General features: G+C 35.8%; 1 protein-coding gene across 11 annotated transcripts in view; it reads right to left on the bottom strand.

Moving 5' to 3' along the window:
- ZNF644 (zinc finger protein 644) overlaps positions 1-16,282 on the bottom strand; it is a 122,497-nt gene that overhangs the window by 54,990 nt on the left and 51,225 nt on the right. Inside the window, exon 3 of one of the 11 annotated variants that reach the window (XM_034653858.1) lies at positions 15,769-15,848. The exons of the other annotated variants lie outside the window; for them this stretch is intronic. Within the exon in view, the coding sequence (XP_034509749.1) occupies positions 15,769-15,815 (47 nt within the window). The 5' untranslated portion in view covers positions 15,816-15,848. The remainder of the gene's footprint in view (positions 1-15,768; positions 15,849-16,282) is intronic. 11 annotated transcript variants of the gene reach the window in all.

Consider the following 16,282-nt stretch of genomic DNA (forward strand, 5'->3'; position numbering starts at 1 on the left):
AGTGTGATTTAAGAGAATTTCCTTCTAATTTACTCATACGAAGAGAGAAAGATGGCAAGGTCAAGAGTAGCAATTTTGAACCATAAGAAACTTACAGAACCCATGATTTCCAATTTATCCAAAATCCATAACACCAAAATATCATGAATAGTATATTATTGTTTTATAAAAGGTGACTAAAGCATATTTAAAATTGAGATTACTTCAGGGAAAATTTTAATTATTTTTAAGATGAATCAAATGGTATTGCTGGCAGTTTTTTTTTTTTTTTTTTTTTTACTGTACTGCTATCTAAGGAAGACTATATATAGGACACATATGTATAAAAAACTATCAGTAAAAGGCAATAAATTATGTCCCCAGTGAGTAATATGGATTATACTCTCTATGGTTCAGAGGAAGTAGAAGGTCCTATAAAATACCATGGATAAGAAAAGCCTCAGAAAAATGAGGTTTTAGTTAAATTTTATATTGTACTGAGCCAAAAGAATCATTCTTCGGTGGCAGACATGCCTGAGTTTGAAAAATGGCTCTGCAAATTCCACCACCCTGGGGCAAAGTTACTCCAACTTTTCTTGAATTTCAGTTACTTCATCAATAAAGTATGAAACCTATAAGAGGACTGTGAGGATTAAACAAGACAATATAATACATGCAGCATAGGGCCTGACATTTAGTAATTACTTATTAAATGTTAATTCCCTATGACCCTTGCCATTAACTTGTTTCATTTATGTTGACATTGAATTTGTATACTGCTCCTACTGATGAAAGAGGCCCTTACAAGCAGAAATTTATTCTAGGAGAAACCTGGTACCTTAAAACCACTACTAAGGATAAATGGGCAGAAGCTCAGAAGAAACATCTTAGGAGTTGCTGGGGCTATAAGAATAACACTCCTGTAAGGATAAAGCAGGGCTTCAGTAAAACAATATTCAATAAGCAATAAAGAGGGGAATTATGTGCTTGACCAAGTGCTCCAAGGAAAAAGCGCATGAAGTGGCCACTCAGGATTTAAGAGCTTCTGATTCCATAGGGTCTATCAGGACATGAATTTAATTTTTGTCTCTCATAAAATGCCAATGAAATGAAAGCAGATGAACCAGAACAGAGAGACATACCAAGGTGGATAAAACCGTCACCTAGAACAGTCATAGATGAGGACTACTGGAAAGAATGGAGATGGCAATCCCAAATAAAACAAACAAAAAAATTAAAAATGGGTTTTATACTAAAAAATATGAATCAGAAAAGCAACAGATTTTTCACTGTCTAGAGTGTTAAGTCAAAGGTGCAATAACATCAAAGTTTGGTGTTAAAATTATTTTATATAGAGACAGAATATAAAATATTCAAGTGTAATGGCACAGGGTCTCTAAGTTCACCACTCACCTACTATCTCAGAAAAGTTTTTCCAAAAGGCAGAATGTGGGGGAGAGTTGTGTCCTGAAAATGGCTAAAATTATTAAGTGTTTTTTTATTATTTCATACAAGTGACTGAAATATATAAATTTAAGTGTTTATCAAAATTATAAGGTCACTAGAAGAATAATAAGTAAATATACTTAAGATCCTCAAATTCTATAACCTACTGTGTTTTAAGAAAAGAAGTACAATATGCTCTGAGCAAAGGGTGACAATTTTGTAATAAAAAATTACTACACAGCAACAATAATAACAACAAAACAACTCTCACTAGGTGAGGTGAAAAACAGAGTGAATATAGCTGATGAAATGAGGTACTCTTACAGAACAAAGACTTCTTAAAAAGGGAGTAAACAAACCCCATAAAGTTAAATCCACAGATTATAGCAAGTAGGAATTACAGGGGGGAAAAAAATCCAGGGGAATAAAGAAGAGGATACAATAGAAAAAATTCCAGAGCTCAGAAATATAGAAGCCTTTAGATTAATAGAGCCCAATCAGTGCTCAGTGGCTGAAGAAAAAAACATGCCTCTTGACAAGTCCTGGGGGAAATTTTGTAATTCTAAGAATAAAAGGTAGAATTCTACTCATTTCCAGAAAACAAAATAAAAACTAGACTACCTAAAAAAAAAAATACACAATTCTTCATCAACAGTATCTCAGACTTTTGAGGAAAAATGATATTTTAAAATCAAATCTGTCTGAATAAATTATCTCATCTAAGTTTCCCACTTCAGTTACCAATGTAATAATAGTCTGGTGTATCCTTCTACTCCTTTTTCTTATTCATACAAACATATGACACGTACGTGTTTTTATGATTATCTTTATATAAATAGGATTAGATAATATATATGCTACAATAAATAACCTTATATAGATAGCCTTATAGTGTTATTTAAATGATACACATTTTTCAAAGTTGCTTGTGTATTTTAGTTTAATACACATTTCCAAATCATTCCCCAAATTTCTAACAATATGCATATCTACTTTCAATGTGTAAGAATGCCTATTTTCTCACAGTATTACAATTTTTTGCCAGCATCATGGTGAAAAATGTGAAAATACTTTTCAACCCAGAATTCTATAACTAGCTAAAGTACCACTCAAGCATAACAACAAAATATAGATATTTTGGACAAGCAAGGATTCCAAAAGGTTACCATTCACTCATAGAGAAATTCTTCAGCACAGAGACAAGAATATATAAAAAGAAAGACATAAGAATCAATAAACAGGGGTGCCTGGGTGGCTCAGTCTGTTAAGCGACTGCCTCTGGCTGAGGTCATGATCCCAGGGTCCTGGGATCAAGCCCCGCATCTGGCTCCCTACCCTGCGGGGAGCCTGCTTCTTCCTCTCCCTCTGCTTGTGCTCTCTCTGTCAAATAAATAAATAAAATCTTAAAAAAAAAGAATCAGTAAACATTAGTAAGCAATTAAACCACTGAAAAAGGCAACTAAATGTATTAACACTTGATAATTGTTAAAAAAGGATTATTGTATTATTATATACCATTATATGGTATGTAATAATATGGAAACTAAAAGCCCAAAAGATTTCAACATGGGAGGTTAGACTAGTGGACACTGATTCAAAGAAAATCTCTTTAAAAATGTACTAAAATGTTAAGGATGACCAAATAAAATAGTGAAATAACATATAAATTTCAAACCTATAGAATTAAAAAGTAAAGAAAATTTGATTGATTAAATTAAAATAAAATGTAACAACAGAAGACAGCAAAGAGAAAATAAGCAGAAAGAAGTCCAAACACATCAGTCTTCTCAATAAATATTAAAAGCTTATAAATTAAGAAAAAGGCATTCATTCTTGTTTTGAAATATGCTATATGTTGTTTATAAAGGGAAAGGAAATGTTGAGGCTAAAAATAAGATGATAAAGATAAACTAAGCAAATGTTAGTATAATAACAACTATCATCAGAACAATCTAATGGAATTTAAGGCAAAAAGCACTACACCTGCTAAAAATGAATATTATATAAAATAAAGTATACAATTCACCAAGAAGATATAGTATTCATGAACCCCTTTGCACACAACAAAATGGCTACAAAATACTATAAATTGAAAACAGCTACAAGTGTTAAGCAAAACTGACAGTCACAGAGGGAGGCTTTAAACATTTCTCCCCAAAAGTCTACAGATCAAGGACAATATTCCAGTTTTCTTTATCTCCTCTTTCAAGATCACTCTTCTCTCACTTTAAAAAGGTTCCCAAACACAAATCTGCAACCTTCCCTTTCTCCATTAGTTGTTCAGCTCAATAACCTTGGAGCAATCTTCTTTATTCATTTATTCACACTTCATATCAAAGCCATCAAGAAATCCTATTGCCACCGTCTTTAAATTATATCCAGAATCCAATCACTTCTCACTACTGCTACATCCAGATCCACTCTCATCTCTCCCCTGTACTATTTTAATAGCTTCCTAAATGGTTTTAGTGCATTTACCCTTACCAACCTGTCTATTCTCAACACTGCAACCACAGGACTGTTTTAAAACCTAAGAAAGATAATGTTCCTCAAAATCCTTCAACAGCTCTTGGTCTTATCCTCTTAGAGAAAAAAATAACAACTTTATAATAACCTGTAATGCCCTACAAAGATCCTTTCCAGCAACATTTTGACCCCACTTCCTACTCCTCCCCCCAGCTCACTTACTCAGTTCAAGTCACACCAGCTTTCTTACTATTCCTTGAACACATTCTTTACCATATTGAGGTCTTAGTATTATTGATTATTCCCAAGCTAGATCACTCTTGCTCCCAGATACTCATGGCAAATTCCTTCATCGCCTTTCATCAACCATTTTCTTTTGAATAATGCCTACCTGGACCACGTTGATTAAAATTATATCCCAAACTCCCTTACCTTCTCTACTCTGTGGGCATTCTCAAATAAACTTACACTGGTTTACCCTTTTTTACCCCAAAACACTTATCACTTTTTAAGATACTGTGTAATATTTATTATGGTTATTGTTTGTATAACCCTCCTATAGAACTAAATTTCAAGGGCATAGATCTTTGTATTCGTTAACAGAATCTCTCAAGGGTCTAGAAGAGTGCCACCATTCAGAACCTTGGTATTGTGCACTGCTTTGATAATGCTCTATATAAAAACCTCTCAGTACCAAATAAAAGGAGGTTTGAGAAATACTTCCTTGCCATGGCAGCAAAGCAAACAATATGGAAAGGCTATGTAGTTTTAGTTCACTGAAAAACTCAAGGCAAGATTCCAGTGTCTTGTCTCTCACTTTGCCTTCTATCCCTCCATACCTACTTTCCCTTCTTTCATACCCCCTCATTCCATTTCCCAGTTTTAGAATTAAAATTCAGAAATGAAAAGGTTGTCAACAGTGACAGGTATGATCCTTGAATTTAGAAAGTAAAGCCACATTTTTACTGACAAAGGGTTACTTTGATTTAGCTAGTAAGACTGGCTTTGTTAAGTATGTTACATGGCCAACATTTTCAGTGAGCTGAATGAATTAAATCTACAGTGCAAAGATTTTGAAGAAATTAGATTTACAGCATATACACAATATATAAACACTGATAATTATTTTCACTCATGATAAGAAATCCAAATGCCAACTTAAAGGTGCCAGTTTTTCAAAATTCTCTTAGGAAATAAATATACAAAGAAAAAAGTCTAAAAGCCATGACCAAATATATAGAGAGCACTATACAACAAGAAACTGACATTCTTATTTTAAACATAAATAGGCTTTCTTATTTCAAAACATAAGTAGAACATTTATAAAATCTGACTATATATTATAATAACCACAGAGAAATTTCCAATAGAGATAGAAATCATGTAGACCACATTCTCTGGTCACCATGCAACAAAACTAAAAATTAGGTACATTTAAAGAGTTCATTAACATGTCAATTACATCTCAGTAAAACTGGGGGAAAGAGTATCTACTAAAACAAAGAGTTAGTGAGCTAGAAGAAGGTCAGAATAAAGTGTCTAAGAATGAAGAAAGGAGACACAAAAACAGAGAAAGGAATAGAGCCAAAAGATGATACAATAAAAAAGATCTAGCATATATTTAATGGGAATCCCAGAAGTAAAGGAGAGAAAATAGGACAGACACAATCCTTGAAAAGATAATGGCTGAGAATATTCTAAAACTTCGAGTGCCTGGGTGCCTCAGTCGTTAAGCATCTGTCTTCAGCTCAGGTCTTGATCCCAGCGTTCGGGGATCGAACCTCGCATTAGGCTCCCTGCTCAGTGGGGAAGCTTGCTTCTCCCTTTCCCACTCCCCCTGCTTGTGTTCCCTTTCTCACTGCCTCTCTCTGTCAAATAAATAAATAACATCTTAAAAAAAAAAAAAAAAGAATTTTCTAAAACTTGACCAAAGACATCAAGCCACGGTTTCTGGAAGCACCAGGAACTCTAAGATGGATATATAAAAAGAAAAATATACTTAGATACATCACAGTAAAAGTGATAACATTGCAAGACAATGAGAAAATCTTAAAAGTTGCTGCAGAAAAAAACAACAACAACATATAAAGAGATAATAATTAGCCTGGGGGGGGGCGGGAAGCAGCTAGCTCCTAAAGTCTAAGCACTAATCTGATGCCTTCAGCTAAATCATACTGTTCTCCTATTGAACATAAAATATCTCACAGAATAATCACTTCAGACAAGGTCATTGTGTAACACAAAGTACCAAACATGCTTTTCTCTCACTGAGCTAACTGCTACCTCCTTTACCAATTATAAGCTGGGATACCAGTTTCAGTCTACCCTCCCTATTAGTTAAAATTAATTTATTAAGATGGTAAACCTAAGATGAATGAAAACAAAACATAACATACCAAGACATGAATGCAGCAAAAGCAGTAAGCAGAAGAAAATTTATAGCTATAAATGCCTACATTTAAAAAAGATTACAAGGGGTAGCTCAGTCAGTTAAGCATGTGACTCTTGATTTCAGCTCAAGTCATGATCTCAGGGTTGTGAGATCAAGCCCCGTGCTGTGCTCCACACCCAGCATGGAGCCTGCTTAAGATTCTCTCTCTCTCTCTCTCTCTCTCTGCCCCTCATCCCATGTTCGTGTGCTCTCTCTAAAAAAAGAGAGATATTAAATCTATAACTTAATTTTATACCTTAAGGGACAAGAAAAAAAAAAACAAACTAAACCCAAAACCAGAAGGAAGGAATTAATAAATATTAGGGGACAGATAAAATAAAAAATAGAATAAAACAAATCAAAAGTTGGTTCTTTTAAAAGATCAACAAAACTGACAAAGAAATTAAGAAAAAAAAAAGAGAAGATGCAAATAATTAAAATCAGAAACAAAGGGAGGGACTGCTACAGACCTTAGAGAAATTCAAAGGACTGTAATGGAATACCATGAACAATTAGACACCAACAAATTAGATAATCTAGATGAAAAGGACAAATTCCTGGAAACACAAATCTGATTCAAGAATAAATAGAAAATTTGAACAGATCTATAACAGGTAAAGAGACTGAATCAGTAATCAAAAACCTCCCCAAAAGTTAAAGTCCAGGATCAGATTGTTTCACTAATAAATTCTATCATTTAGAGAATTAACACCATTCCTTCACAAACTTCTAAAAATGGAAGAGGAAACAACACATTTTATAAAGCCAGCATTACCCTAAAACCAAAGCCAGACAAAGATACTTTAAAGAAAATTACACCCCCTTATGACCACAAATGTAAAAATCTCAACAAAATACTACCAAACTAAATCCAACAGTACATTAAAGGGGTTACCTATTATAGCCAAGTGGGATTTATTCCAGGAATGCAAAGATGGTTCAAAACAAGAAAAGCAATCAATGTAATACATCATATTAATAGAACAAAGGGAAAAAATACATGATCACTTCAGCAGACACAGAAAGAATACCTGATAATCCAACACTGTTTTCATGACAAAACACTGAGCAAACCAGGAAAAGAAGGGAATTTAAGTAAAAGGCATCCATGAAAAACCCAGAGCTAACATACTCATCAATGGTTAAAACTTGGTTAAAAACCAAGCTTTCACACTCTAAGATCAGTAACAAGACTGCCTGCTTTTCACCACTGCTATTCAACACTGTAACTGGAAGTTCTAGCCACAGCAATTGCACAAGAAAAATAAATAAAAAGCATCCAAATTGGAAAAGAAGAAATAGAACTATCTCGACATGATTTTATGTATTTTGAAAACATCATAGACTACACACACACACACACACAAATCCTATAAAGATAATATACGAACTCAGCATAATTGCAAGTATAAGATCAAAACACAAAAATCAGTCGTGTTTCTCTATGCCAGCAAGGATGATCCAAAAGAAAATTAAGAAAACAATTTCATCTATAAAAGCATCCAAAATAAAATACCTAATAAAAATGTACCAAGGAGGTAAAAGGCTTATACACTTAAATGACAAAACACTGATGAAAGAAATTAAAGAAGGTATAAATAAATGGAATAGACAACCCATGTTCATGGATTTGAAGATGAAATATTGTTAAGATAACAAAACTTCCCAAAGTGAAGTGATCTATAGTGTAACTTCTATGAAAATTCTAAGAACCTTTGTTTACAGAAATGGATAAGCTGATCCTCAAATTCATATGGAACTGCAAGGGCTCTGAAGAACAAAAGCAATACTGAAAAGAAATAAAGTAGGAATACTCACTCTGATTTAAAAACTTACTAGAAAGCTATAGTAATCAGGTGTGGTACTGGCATAATGGCAGACCTAGAGACCATTGGAAAAGATTTGGGACTCTTTGAGAGAGAAATTTATTGAGAAATATTGAGAAATAAACCCAAACATCTGTGGCCAAATGATTTTTAACAAAGGTGCCAAGACCATTCACTGGGGGAAAGAATAGTCTTTTCAACAAATGGTGCTAGGACAAATGAACAACAAAGGCAAAATAATGAAGCTGGACCCCTGCCTCATATCACATACAGAAACTAAATCAAAATGGATCAACACTATAAATATAATAGCTGAAACAGTAAAGCTCTTTGAAGGCGGCGTACGGATGAATCTTTACGATGTTGTATTTGGCAATAAATTCTTAGATTTGACACCAAAAGCATGATGAACAAAAGAAAAAATAGATAATTTGGACTCATCAAAATAAAAAAGTTTCTTCATCAAAGAGCATTATGGAGATGTATCTGATAAGGGTTTAGCATCCAGAATGTATTAACAGTTGAACAACAAAAAGATAACCCAATTTAAAAAATGGACAAAGGCTCAGCTGAGAACATGGAAGATGACAAAGGAGGACCCTAAGCTCCCCTTGTCCCATGGACACAACCAGATAATACCCACATCAGTGTAAATAACCCAGAAAATGACCCAAAGACTGGTAGAGCAGACTGTCCACAGCTAAATGTAGAGAAGAGGGTAGGAAGGATGGAGACATAGTAGGGGCCAAACTGACCAATGGGACTATCTGCAGGAGGGAGGGATGCTGCAGGCACAAAGAAGGGAGATGAACAGACCGCCTGCCAGGCACCCCAGGCACAGGGGACCTGCACTGGGAATATGAATCCCCAAAACATTTGGCTTTGAAAACCAGAGGGACTGGAACTTTAAAAATCAGCAGGCTGAGTGAGAGGAAACTGAGTCTTTGCCCTTCAAGAGACAGCACTACAAACAGCCCTGATGAGATACAACATAGAAGCAGCAGTCTGAAAAACACCTGGGGTATATACAGGAGGGAGATTGGTTTACTAATCCCAGAGCATGCACTGGAGGGGTCAGGATCTTTGGAAAACTTCTCCAACAACAAAAGAGCTAGCAGGTATCACTTCCCTCCCATGCCCTCCAGCCTAGATACAAGGATACCTGTGGGAACCAGTACAACACAAACACTCTCTATCTAGCTTTCTAACAGGGTTCCCCACCCCCACGCTCTTCTGCAGATTCGGTCCCCCCATCCCAGCCTGGACAAAAGTTTTTCTGGGCAGCTACAGGTCCCCTCTTGCAGTAGACTGGCAGAGACCTTGCTGGCACCCTGTACCCTGTCCCCATGCTCTACTGCAGACCCAGAGGAGTCCATCCAAAGCAGTGCCACAAGGGTGGCAGTGTGCAAGCAACCCTGACAGGGACAAGCACAACTCCAAAATGACTCATGCCCCAGGTAGAGGGAAAAATTTACCACACACACCTGTCCAACTATGGCCCTAGTAGTGGGAGGGGGCACACATCTGGTCTGACTGCAGGCCCTGACCACCAACAAAAGCTTCTCAGGGGCAACAAAGAGAAAGTGTCCTGCAGATCAGTGCTACCACAGCTCTGGCAAACACCTGGTCTGACTCAACTCAAGCCCAAGGAGGCTCAGACTGGCCCACTAACACCACAGGGACCAAACCCCAGCCACAACAGGCAAAGAGCCATTGCAGATGACTGGACTGAAGGCAAATGTGGTTCAGCCACAACAGTAGGAAAAAAGCAACACACACACAAGACACTCCTGAAATGCCAAGTTCTGGTGAACTGGGGACATTGCACTGCAGAGCCTACAGGACCTCTTCTTCATAAGGCCACTATTTTTAAGAGCAGGAGAAATAGATGATTTTCCTAACACACAGAAACAGACAGAGAGTTAGCCAAAATGAGGAGAAAAAGGACTATGTCCAAAATGAAAGAACAGGACAAAATCACAGCAAGAGAGCTAAATGAAATGGAGATAAGTAATAAGCATGATAGAGAATTTAAAGTAATGGTCATAAAGATACTCACTGGACTTGAGAAAATGAGTGGAGGACCTCAGTGAGACCCTCAACAAAAAGGCAGAAAACATAAAACCAATCAGAGATGAAGAACTCAATAACTGAAATTAAAAACACACTAGAGGGAATAGTAGAGTAAAAGAAGTGGAAGAATGGATCAGCAATCTGAAGGACGGAATAATGGAAAGTAATCAAGCTGAAAAGGAGAAAAAATAATAAAAAATTAAATTAAAAAAATAATAAAAAATGAAAATAGATTGAGGGAACTCAGTAACACCAAGTGTAGTAATAGTCACATTATAGGGATCCCAGAAGGAGAAAGAGAGAAAAGGGGGCAGAAAATATATTTGAAGAAATATATTTCCCTGAATCTGGGGAAGGAAACAGAAATCCAGATCCAGGAGGCACAGAAAGCCCCCAATAAAACAACTCAAGGAGGCGCACACAAAGATACATAGTAATTAAAATGGCAAAAAGTGATAGAATTTAAAAAATAGCAAGAAAAGGAAAACAGTTATACACAAGGGAAACCACATAAGGCTATCAGTGGATTTTTCAGCAGAAACTTTGCAGGCCAGAAGGGAGTGCTCTCTCTCAAATAAATAAAATCTTTTCTAAATAATTTTAAAAAATGAAAATGAAAACCACAATGAGATATCACCTCACACCCATCAGAATAGTTTTAATTAAAAAAAAAAGAAAAACATGAAAAATAACAAGTGTTGATGAGAATATGGAGAAACAGAGACCCTCGTCCACTGCTGGTGAGAATGTAAAATGATGCATCCACTGTGGAAAACCAGTTTGGTGTGTCTTAAAAATAGGTAACAGAAAATTACCTTTTGACCCAGCTACTCAACTCCTAGATACATATAAGGAGAAATGAAAACTTATGTACACACAGTAACTGGTACATGAATGTTTACAGAATCATTATTCATAATAGCCAAAAAAGGAAACAAAGTACATGCTACAACCTGGATGAACCTTGAAGACATTATGATAAATGAAAGAAGTCAGACATGAAGGTCACATATTAACATGATTCCTTTTGTATGAAATATCCAGATTAGGCAAATCCAAAGAGACAAAAAGTAAAGTGTATCAGGTGATAGTGGAAGGAGGAAACAGGAAATAATTACATAGCTGTAAGAGTATCAAAACAGTTTGAAACAAGAGAGCTGCTGGTTCCATAATATTATGAATATACTAAATAACAATGAGTTGTACATCTAAAATGATTAATTGTATGCTACATGAATTTCACCTCAATTAAACAAAAGATGGCAATATTAAAATGCTCCCATGTTCTGACAGCAACCAATTTGCAGCAAACTTCTACTTCCTTAGATCCTCTAAAACTACTCGACCAAAGTACAAATCCTGTAATAGGATTTTTCTAATACCCTCTTAAAAAAACACCTGAAGGGGGGCACCTGGGTGGCTCAGTCTTTAAGTGTCTGCCTTCCGCTCAGGGCGTGATCCTGGTGTTCTGGGATCCAGCCCCGCATCAGGCTCCTCTGCTGGGAGCCTGCTTCTTCCTCTCCCACTCCCCCTGCTTGTGGTCCCTCTCTCGCTGGCTGTCTCTATCTCTGTCGAATAAATAAATAAAATCTTAAAAAAAAAAAAAAAACACCTGAAGGTTCCCTATAAATACACGCAGACTCCCTCACTGCAACAAGTATAAAAAAATTTTAAGTGTTCTCGCTGGTCTTTTTGGCTGGAAGGCACTGACAAGACTAACAACTAATCTCTCAAGAGAAATAACGGAAGCCAGGGGCACCTGGGTGGCTCAGTACATTAAGCGTCTGCCTTCAGCTCAGAGCATGATCCCGCAGTCCAAGATTGAGCCCTACATCAGGCTCCCTGCTCAGCAGGGAGTCTGCTTCTCCCTCTCCCCCCTGCTCATGTCTCTCTTTGTCTTTGTCTCTCTCTCAAATAAATAAGTAAAATCTTAAAAAAAAAAAAAAAAGAAAAGAAAGAACAAGACGCCAGAAATTAAGGGAAAACATCATAGTTAGAAGAAAACAACTGCTTACCCAGAATTCTAACCAGTAAAAACTATCATTCAAAAATGAAGGTGAAATACAGAACATGATGAGACAACAAATATGGACAATTTCTCAGCACAGGTACTCTTCAAAAAAAGGAAGTGATCACAGATGGAGAACTGAAGATGCAGGAAAGAATAAAAAGTGATAAAATCTGAACTATATGAGGTGCCTAGGTGGCTTCAATTAGGCGTCCAACTCTTGATTTTGGCTCAGGTCATGACCTTAGGGTCCTGGGATCGAGGTCCAATGTTGGGATCCCCGCTCAGTGAGGAGTCTGCTTGTCTCCCTCTCTCTCTGCCCCTCCCCACACTCCTACTCTCTCTCTAAAATAAATAAATAAATAATTTTTTCTTTTAAAGGTAACTAACTATGTGGGTAAATCTAAAATAACGAGATAAAACAATGATGATGTCTTTTGGGGCCTAAAATACACATGGAGTTAAAAATAAGTGATGAGTATTACAGAAAATAGAGCAAAGGGGAGAGAATTAATGGAATTAAAAGTATTTTAATTGTCTGGAAAATATAAGATAACTTAATTAGACTCTGACAGGTCAAAGATGCATGTTGTAATCTCTAGGGCAGAAGTTCCCAAAAGTGTGATCTGCAGACCTCTGGGCGGGGGGGGGGGTTCCCCTGAGACCCTATCAGGGGATCTTTAGAATTGTAACTATTTTCATAATAATACAAAGACCTGATTTGCCTTTTTCACTCCCATTCTCTCAGAACTATACAATGGAGTTGTTCATAGTCTACGTGACTCATGATATTCCAACAGATTAAAGCAGAAGCAGGTTTAAGAATCCAGCTGTTTTCTACCAAGCTAGATATTACAGAGATCTGCAAAAATGTGAAACAATGCTACTCTTCCCACCAAGTTTTGTTTTGGAAAGTATATTCTTCACAAAATTATGTTATTTACGTTAACATTTACTGGGAAACTCTTCCCACAAACAATAAATTATCTAACCCAAAATGTCAACTATCCAAGGATGAGAAACACTGATATAACCAAATAAACAAAGTTCTTTTTAAGAATTTAAATGGGTCTTGAGAATGCAGAATTTGAGATTCCTGACCTAAATAAATGAAAGGTTAATATGACATTCATGGATTGGAAGACAATACCATAAAGATGTCAACTCTATCTCAAATTAATGAATAAACTCAATTTTTGTAAAACTGACAATGTGGCTACAAAATTTATATGGAAGTACAAAGAATCAAAAGGAACAAGGCAGGGGTGCCTGGGTGGCTCAGTTGTTAAACGTCTGCCTTCGTCTCAGGTTGTGATCCCAGGGGTCCTGGGATCGAGCCACATCGGGCTCCCTGCTCTGCTGGGAGCCTGCTTCTTCCTCTCCCACTCCCGCTGCTTGTGTTCCCTCTCTTGCTGGCTGTGTCTCTCTCTGTCAAATAAATAAATCACATCTTAAGAAAAAAAAAGAACAAGGTAGAAAGTTTTGCCTTACTGAATATAAAGAATTGCCATAATGCCACATAAATTAAAACAGCATGGTTTAAAAAAAAAACAAACCAGCATGGCTTTGGTGTAAGGGTGGATAAAGTAAACCAATGGAAAAAAAACAGAGTCCAAAAGCAGACCCACGTATATATGGTCACTTGATTTATGCAAAGGTGATCCTGTCGAGCAGGGGGGAGACAATCTTTTCAATAAACGGTGCTTCATACAATACATATCCCTAAGGAACAAAAATAAATGAATGAATGAATGAATGAATGAATGAATGAATGAAAAGAAAAAGTGACCTCTACACTTTACATTAATACAGCTGACCCTTGAACAACATGAGTTTGAACTACTCAGGTCCACTTACACATGGATTTTTTCAGTAAAACAGTACAGTACTATAAATATATTTTTCTTATGTTCTTCTTAACATTTTTTCTCTAGCTTAATTTACCATAAGAATACAGTATATAGTACATATAACATGGAAAATATGCGTTAATTGACTGTTTATGTTGTCAGTAAGGCTTCCAATCAACAGTAGACTATCAGTAGCTAAATTTTTTGGGAGTCGAAAGTTATATATTGATTTTTGACTACGCAGGGGTCAGTGCCCCAACCCCCATGTTGTTCATGGGTCAAGTGTATACACAATCAGTTCTAGGTAGAAAGTAAATCTAAACGAATAAACTATATGTGAAAATAATATAATCAGTTCTAGGCAGAAAGTAGAAAGCAGAATAATAAAGTCTCTCGGACAGTCTTAAAACCTCAGCACTAGTGACACTCTGGGTTAGGTAGCCGCTTTGTGCGTTATAGGATGTTTAGCATTCTGGGCACTGTAGGATGTTTACAAGAATCCCTAGCCAACCCCACAAGATTCTGCCAGGAGTACTCCACTCACTTAGTTGTGAAAACTAAAAATGTCTCTGAACATTACCAAATTTCCTGCACAGGGATGGAAGGTGTGGGGTGAGGGAAGGGAGAATTGCCTCTAGGTAAGAACCACTGTTCTAGAAGATAACATAAGAGATATATTCATCTCCTTGGAGCAGGGAAAGACTTCTTAAACAGGATACAAGCAGCATTGACTATAAAGGAAAACAATGATAAACTGAACCACATTAAAATTATGACCTTCCTTTCATCAAAAATAGTAATAGTAGTGTAAAAATCAAGCCAAAGTGGGATATATTTTTATAACAAATGTAACTCAACAAAGGTTTTCTATCTTGCACATATAAAAACTCCTAAAAACAAAAAGACATAAACACCAATAGGAAAAAAGGGGCTCATATCCACAAAGTATGTAACTCCTATAAATTAGGAATACAGACAGTTCAATAATAATAATAATTAATAAAAGGTGGGGGGAAAGAAGAGACTTCGCAAAAGAGCATATATGAACAGCTAAAATATTTATGAAAAAGTACACTCTTATTTGGAATCAGGGATATACATCTTCCAGAAGGACTAAAATTAAAGAGGCTATTAATACCAAGTGCTGGTGAAAATACAGAGTAACACGAACCCTCATATTCTATTGATGGGATAGTTACAACCATATTGAAAACGATTCTTGTATTATCTTCTAAATTTGAACATATATACACCAACAACCCAGCAATTCTACTCCTGGTACCTACACAACATAAATATTGTACATGTGCCTCGAGAAACACATACAAGAACGTTATGACAGTATTATTCAATCCAAATGTCCAAAAATAAAAAGACAGTGATAAAATACTACAAGTGAGCTACGACTACATCTGAAAACATCCATGAACCTCCCAAACATGTTAAGCAAAATAAGCAGAGACAAAATAATGCTACTATATAATTCTATTTATATAAAAGTACAAAAGTAGGTCTTAAAAAACATATTCTTTGAAGTGGTCTCAATGGTTGCTCCAAGGAAATAGAAAGAGAGAGTGATTGGGAAAGGAAATATAGAGGGTTTTTGGGTTGCTGACAGTATTCTATTTCTGGATCTGTGGTAGTCATGGGGTGTTTACTTTGTGGTGATTCACTGAGCTGTATACTTACACTTTGTGCACTTTCCTGTATGTATTACATCTGAATTTTAAAGACATGGATCGCGATCTTTTATATGCTGTATATGTAACCTAGAATACAATAATTACAAATGCTTTAGCTATTATGATATTAGATATCAACTTTTTAGGAGTAAAAGTCATGTCTGGGACATAATAACTTCCCATATTTTACACTTCTGGATCCTTTCTCTATTTAAATAAAACAAATAAAATGTCTTAAAAAGGACTGTCTGAGTTTTCAGTATGCTGCAGAAAGACATAATTAAACACATTTATATATTCTATTTTCCTATATGTTTAATTTGCCTTGATCACCCAAAAAGAAAAATTCAATTTCTTAGCTTTATATAAAATACACATCTTGGAAAATTGTGACATTAAAGAAAAGTTGAAGTTTGTTTCTAATATTAAAAATATTGTTTCTGACACTTAGAGACAAAGAAGACTAAGGCAGAATATAAATGATGCCTGAACTAAAAAGATATTTCTATCAAAAATTGGAA

Source organism: Ailuropoda melanoleuca, chromosome 2 (assembly GCF_002007445.2).
Source record: "Ailuropoda melanoleuca isolate Jingjing chromosome 2, ASM200744v2, whole genome shotgun sequence".
NCBI classification, from domain to species: domain Eukaryota; kingdom Metazoa; phylum Chordata; class Mammalia; order Carnivora; family Ursidae; genus Ailuropoda; species Ailuropoda melanoleuca.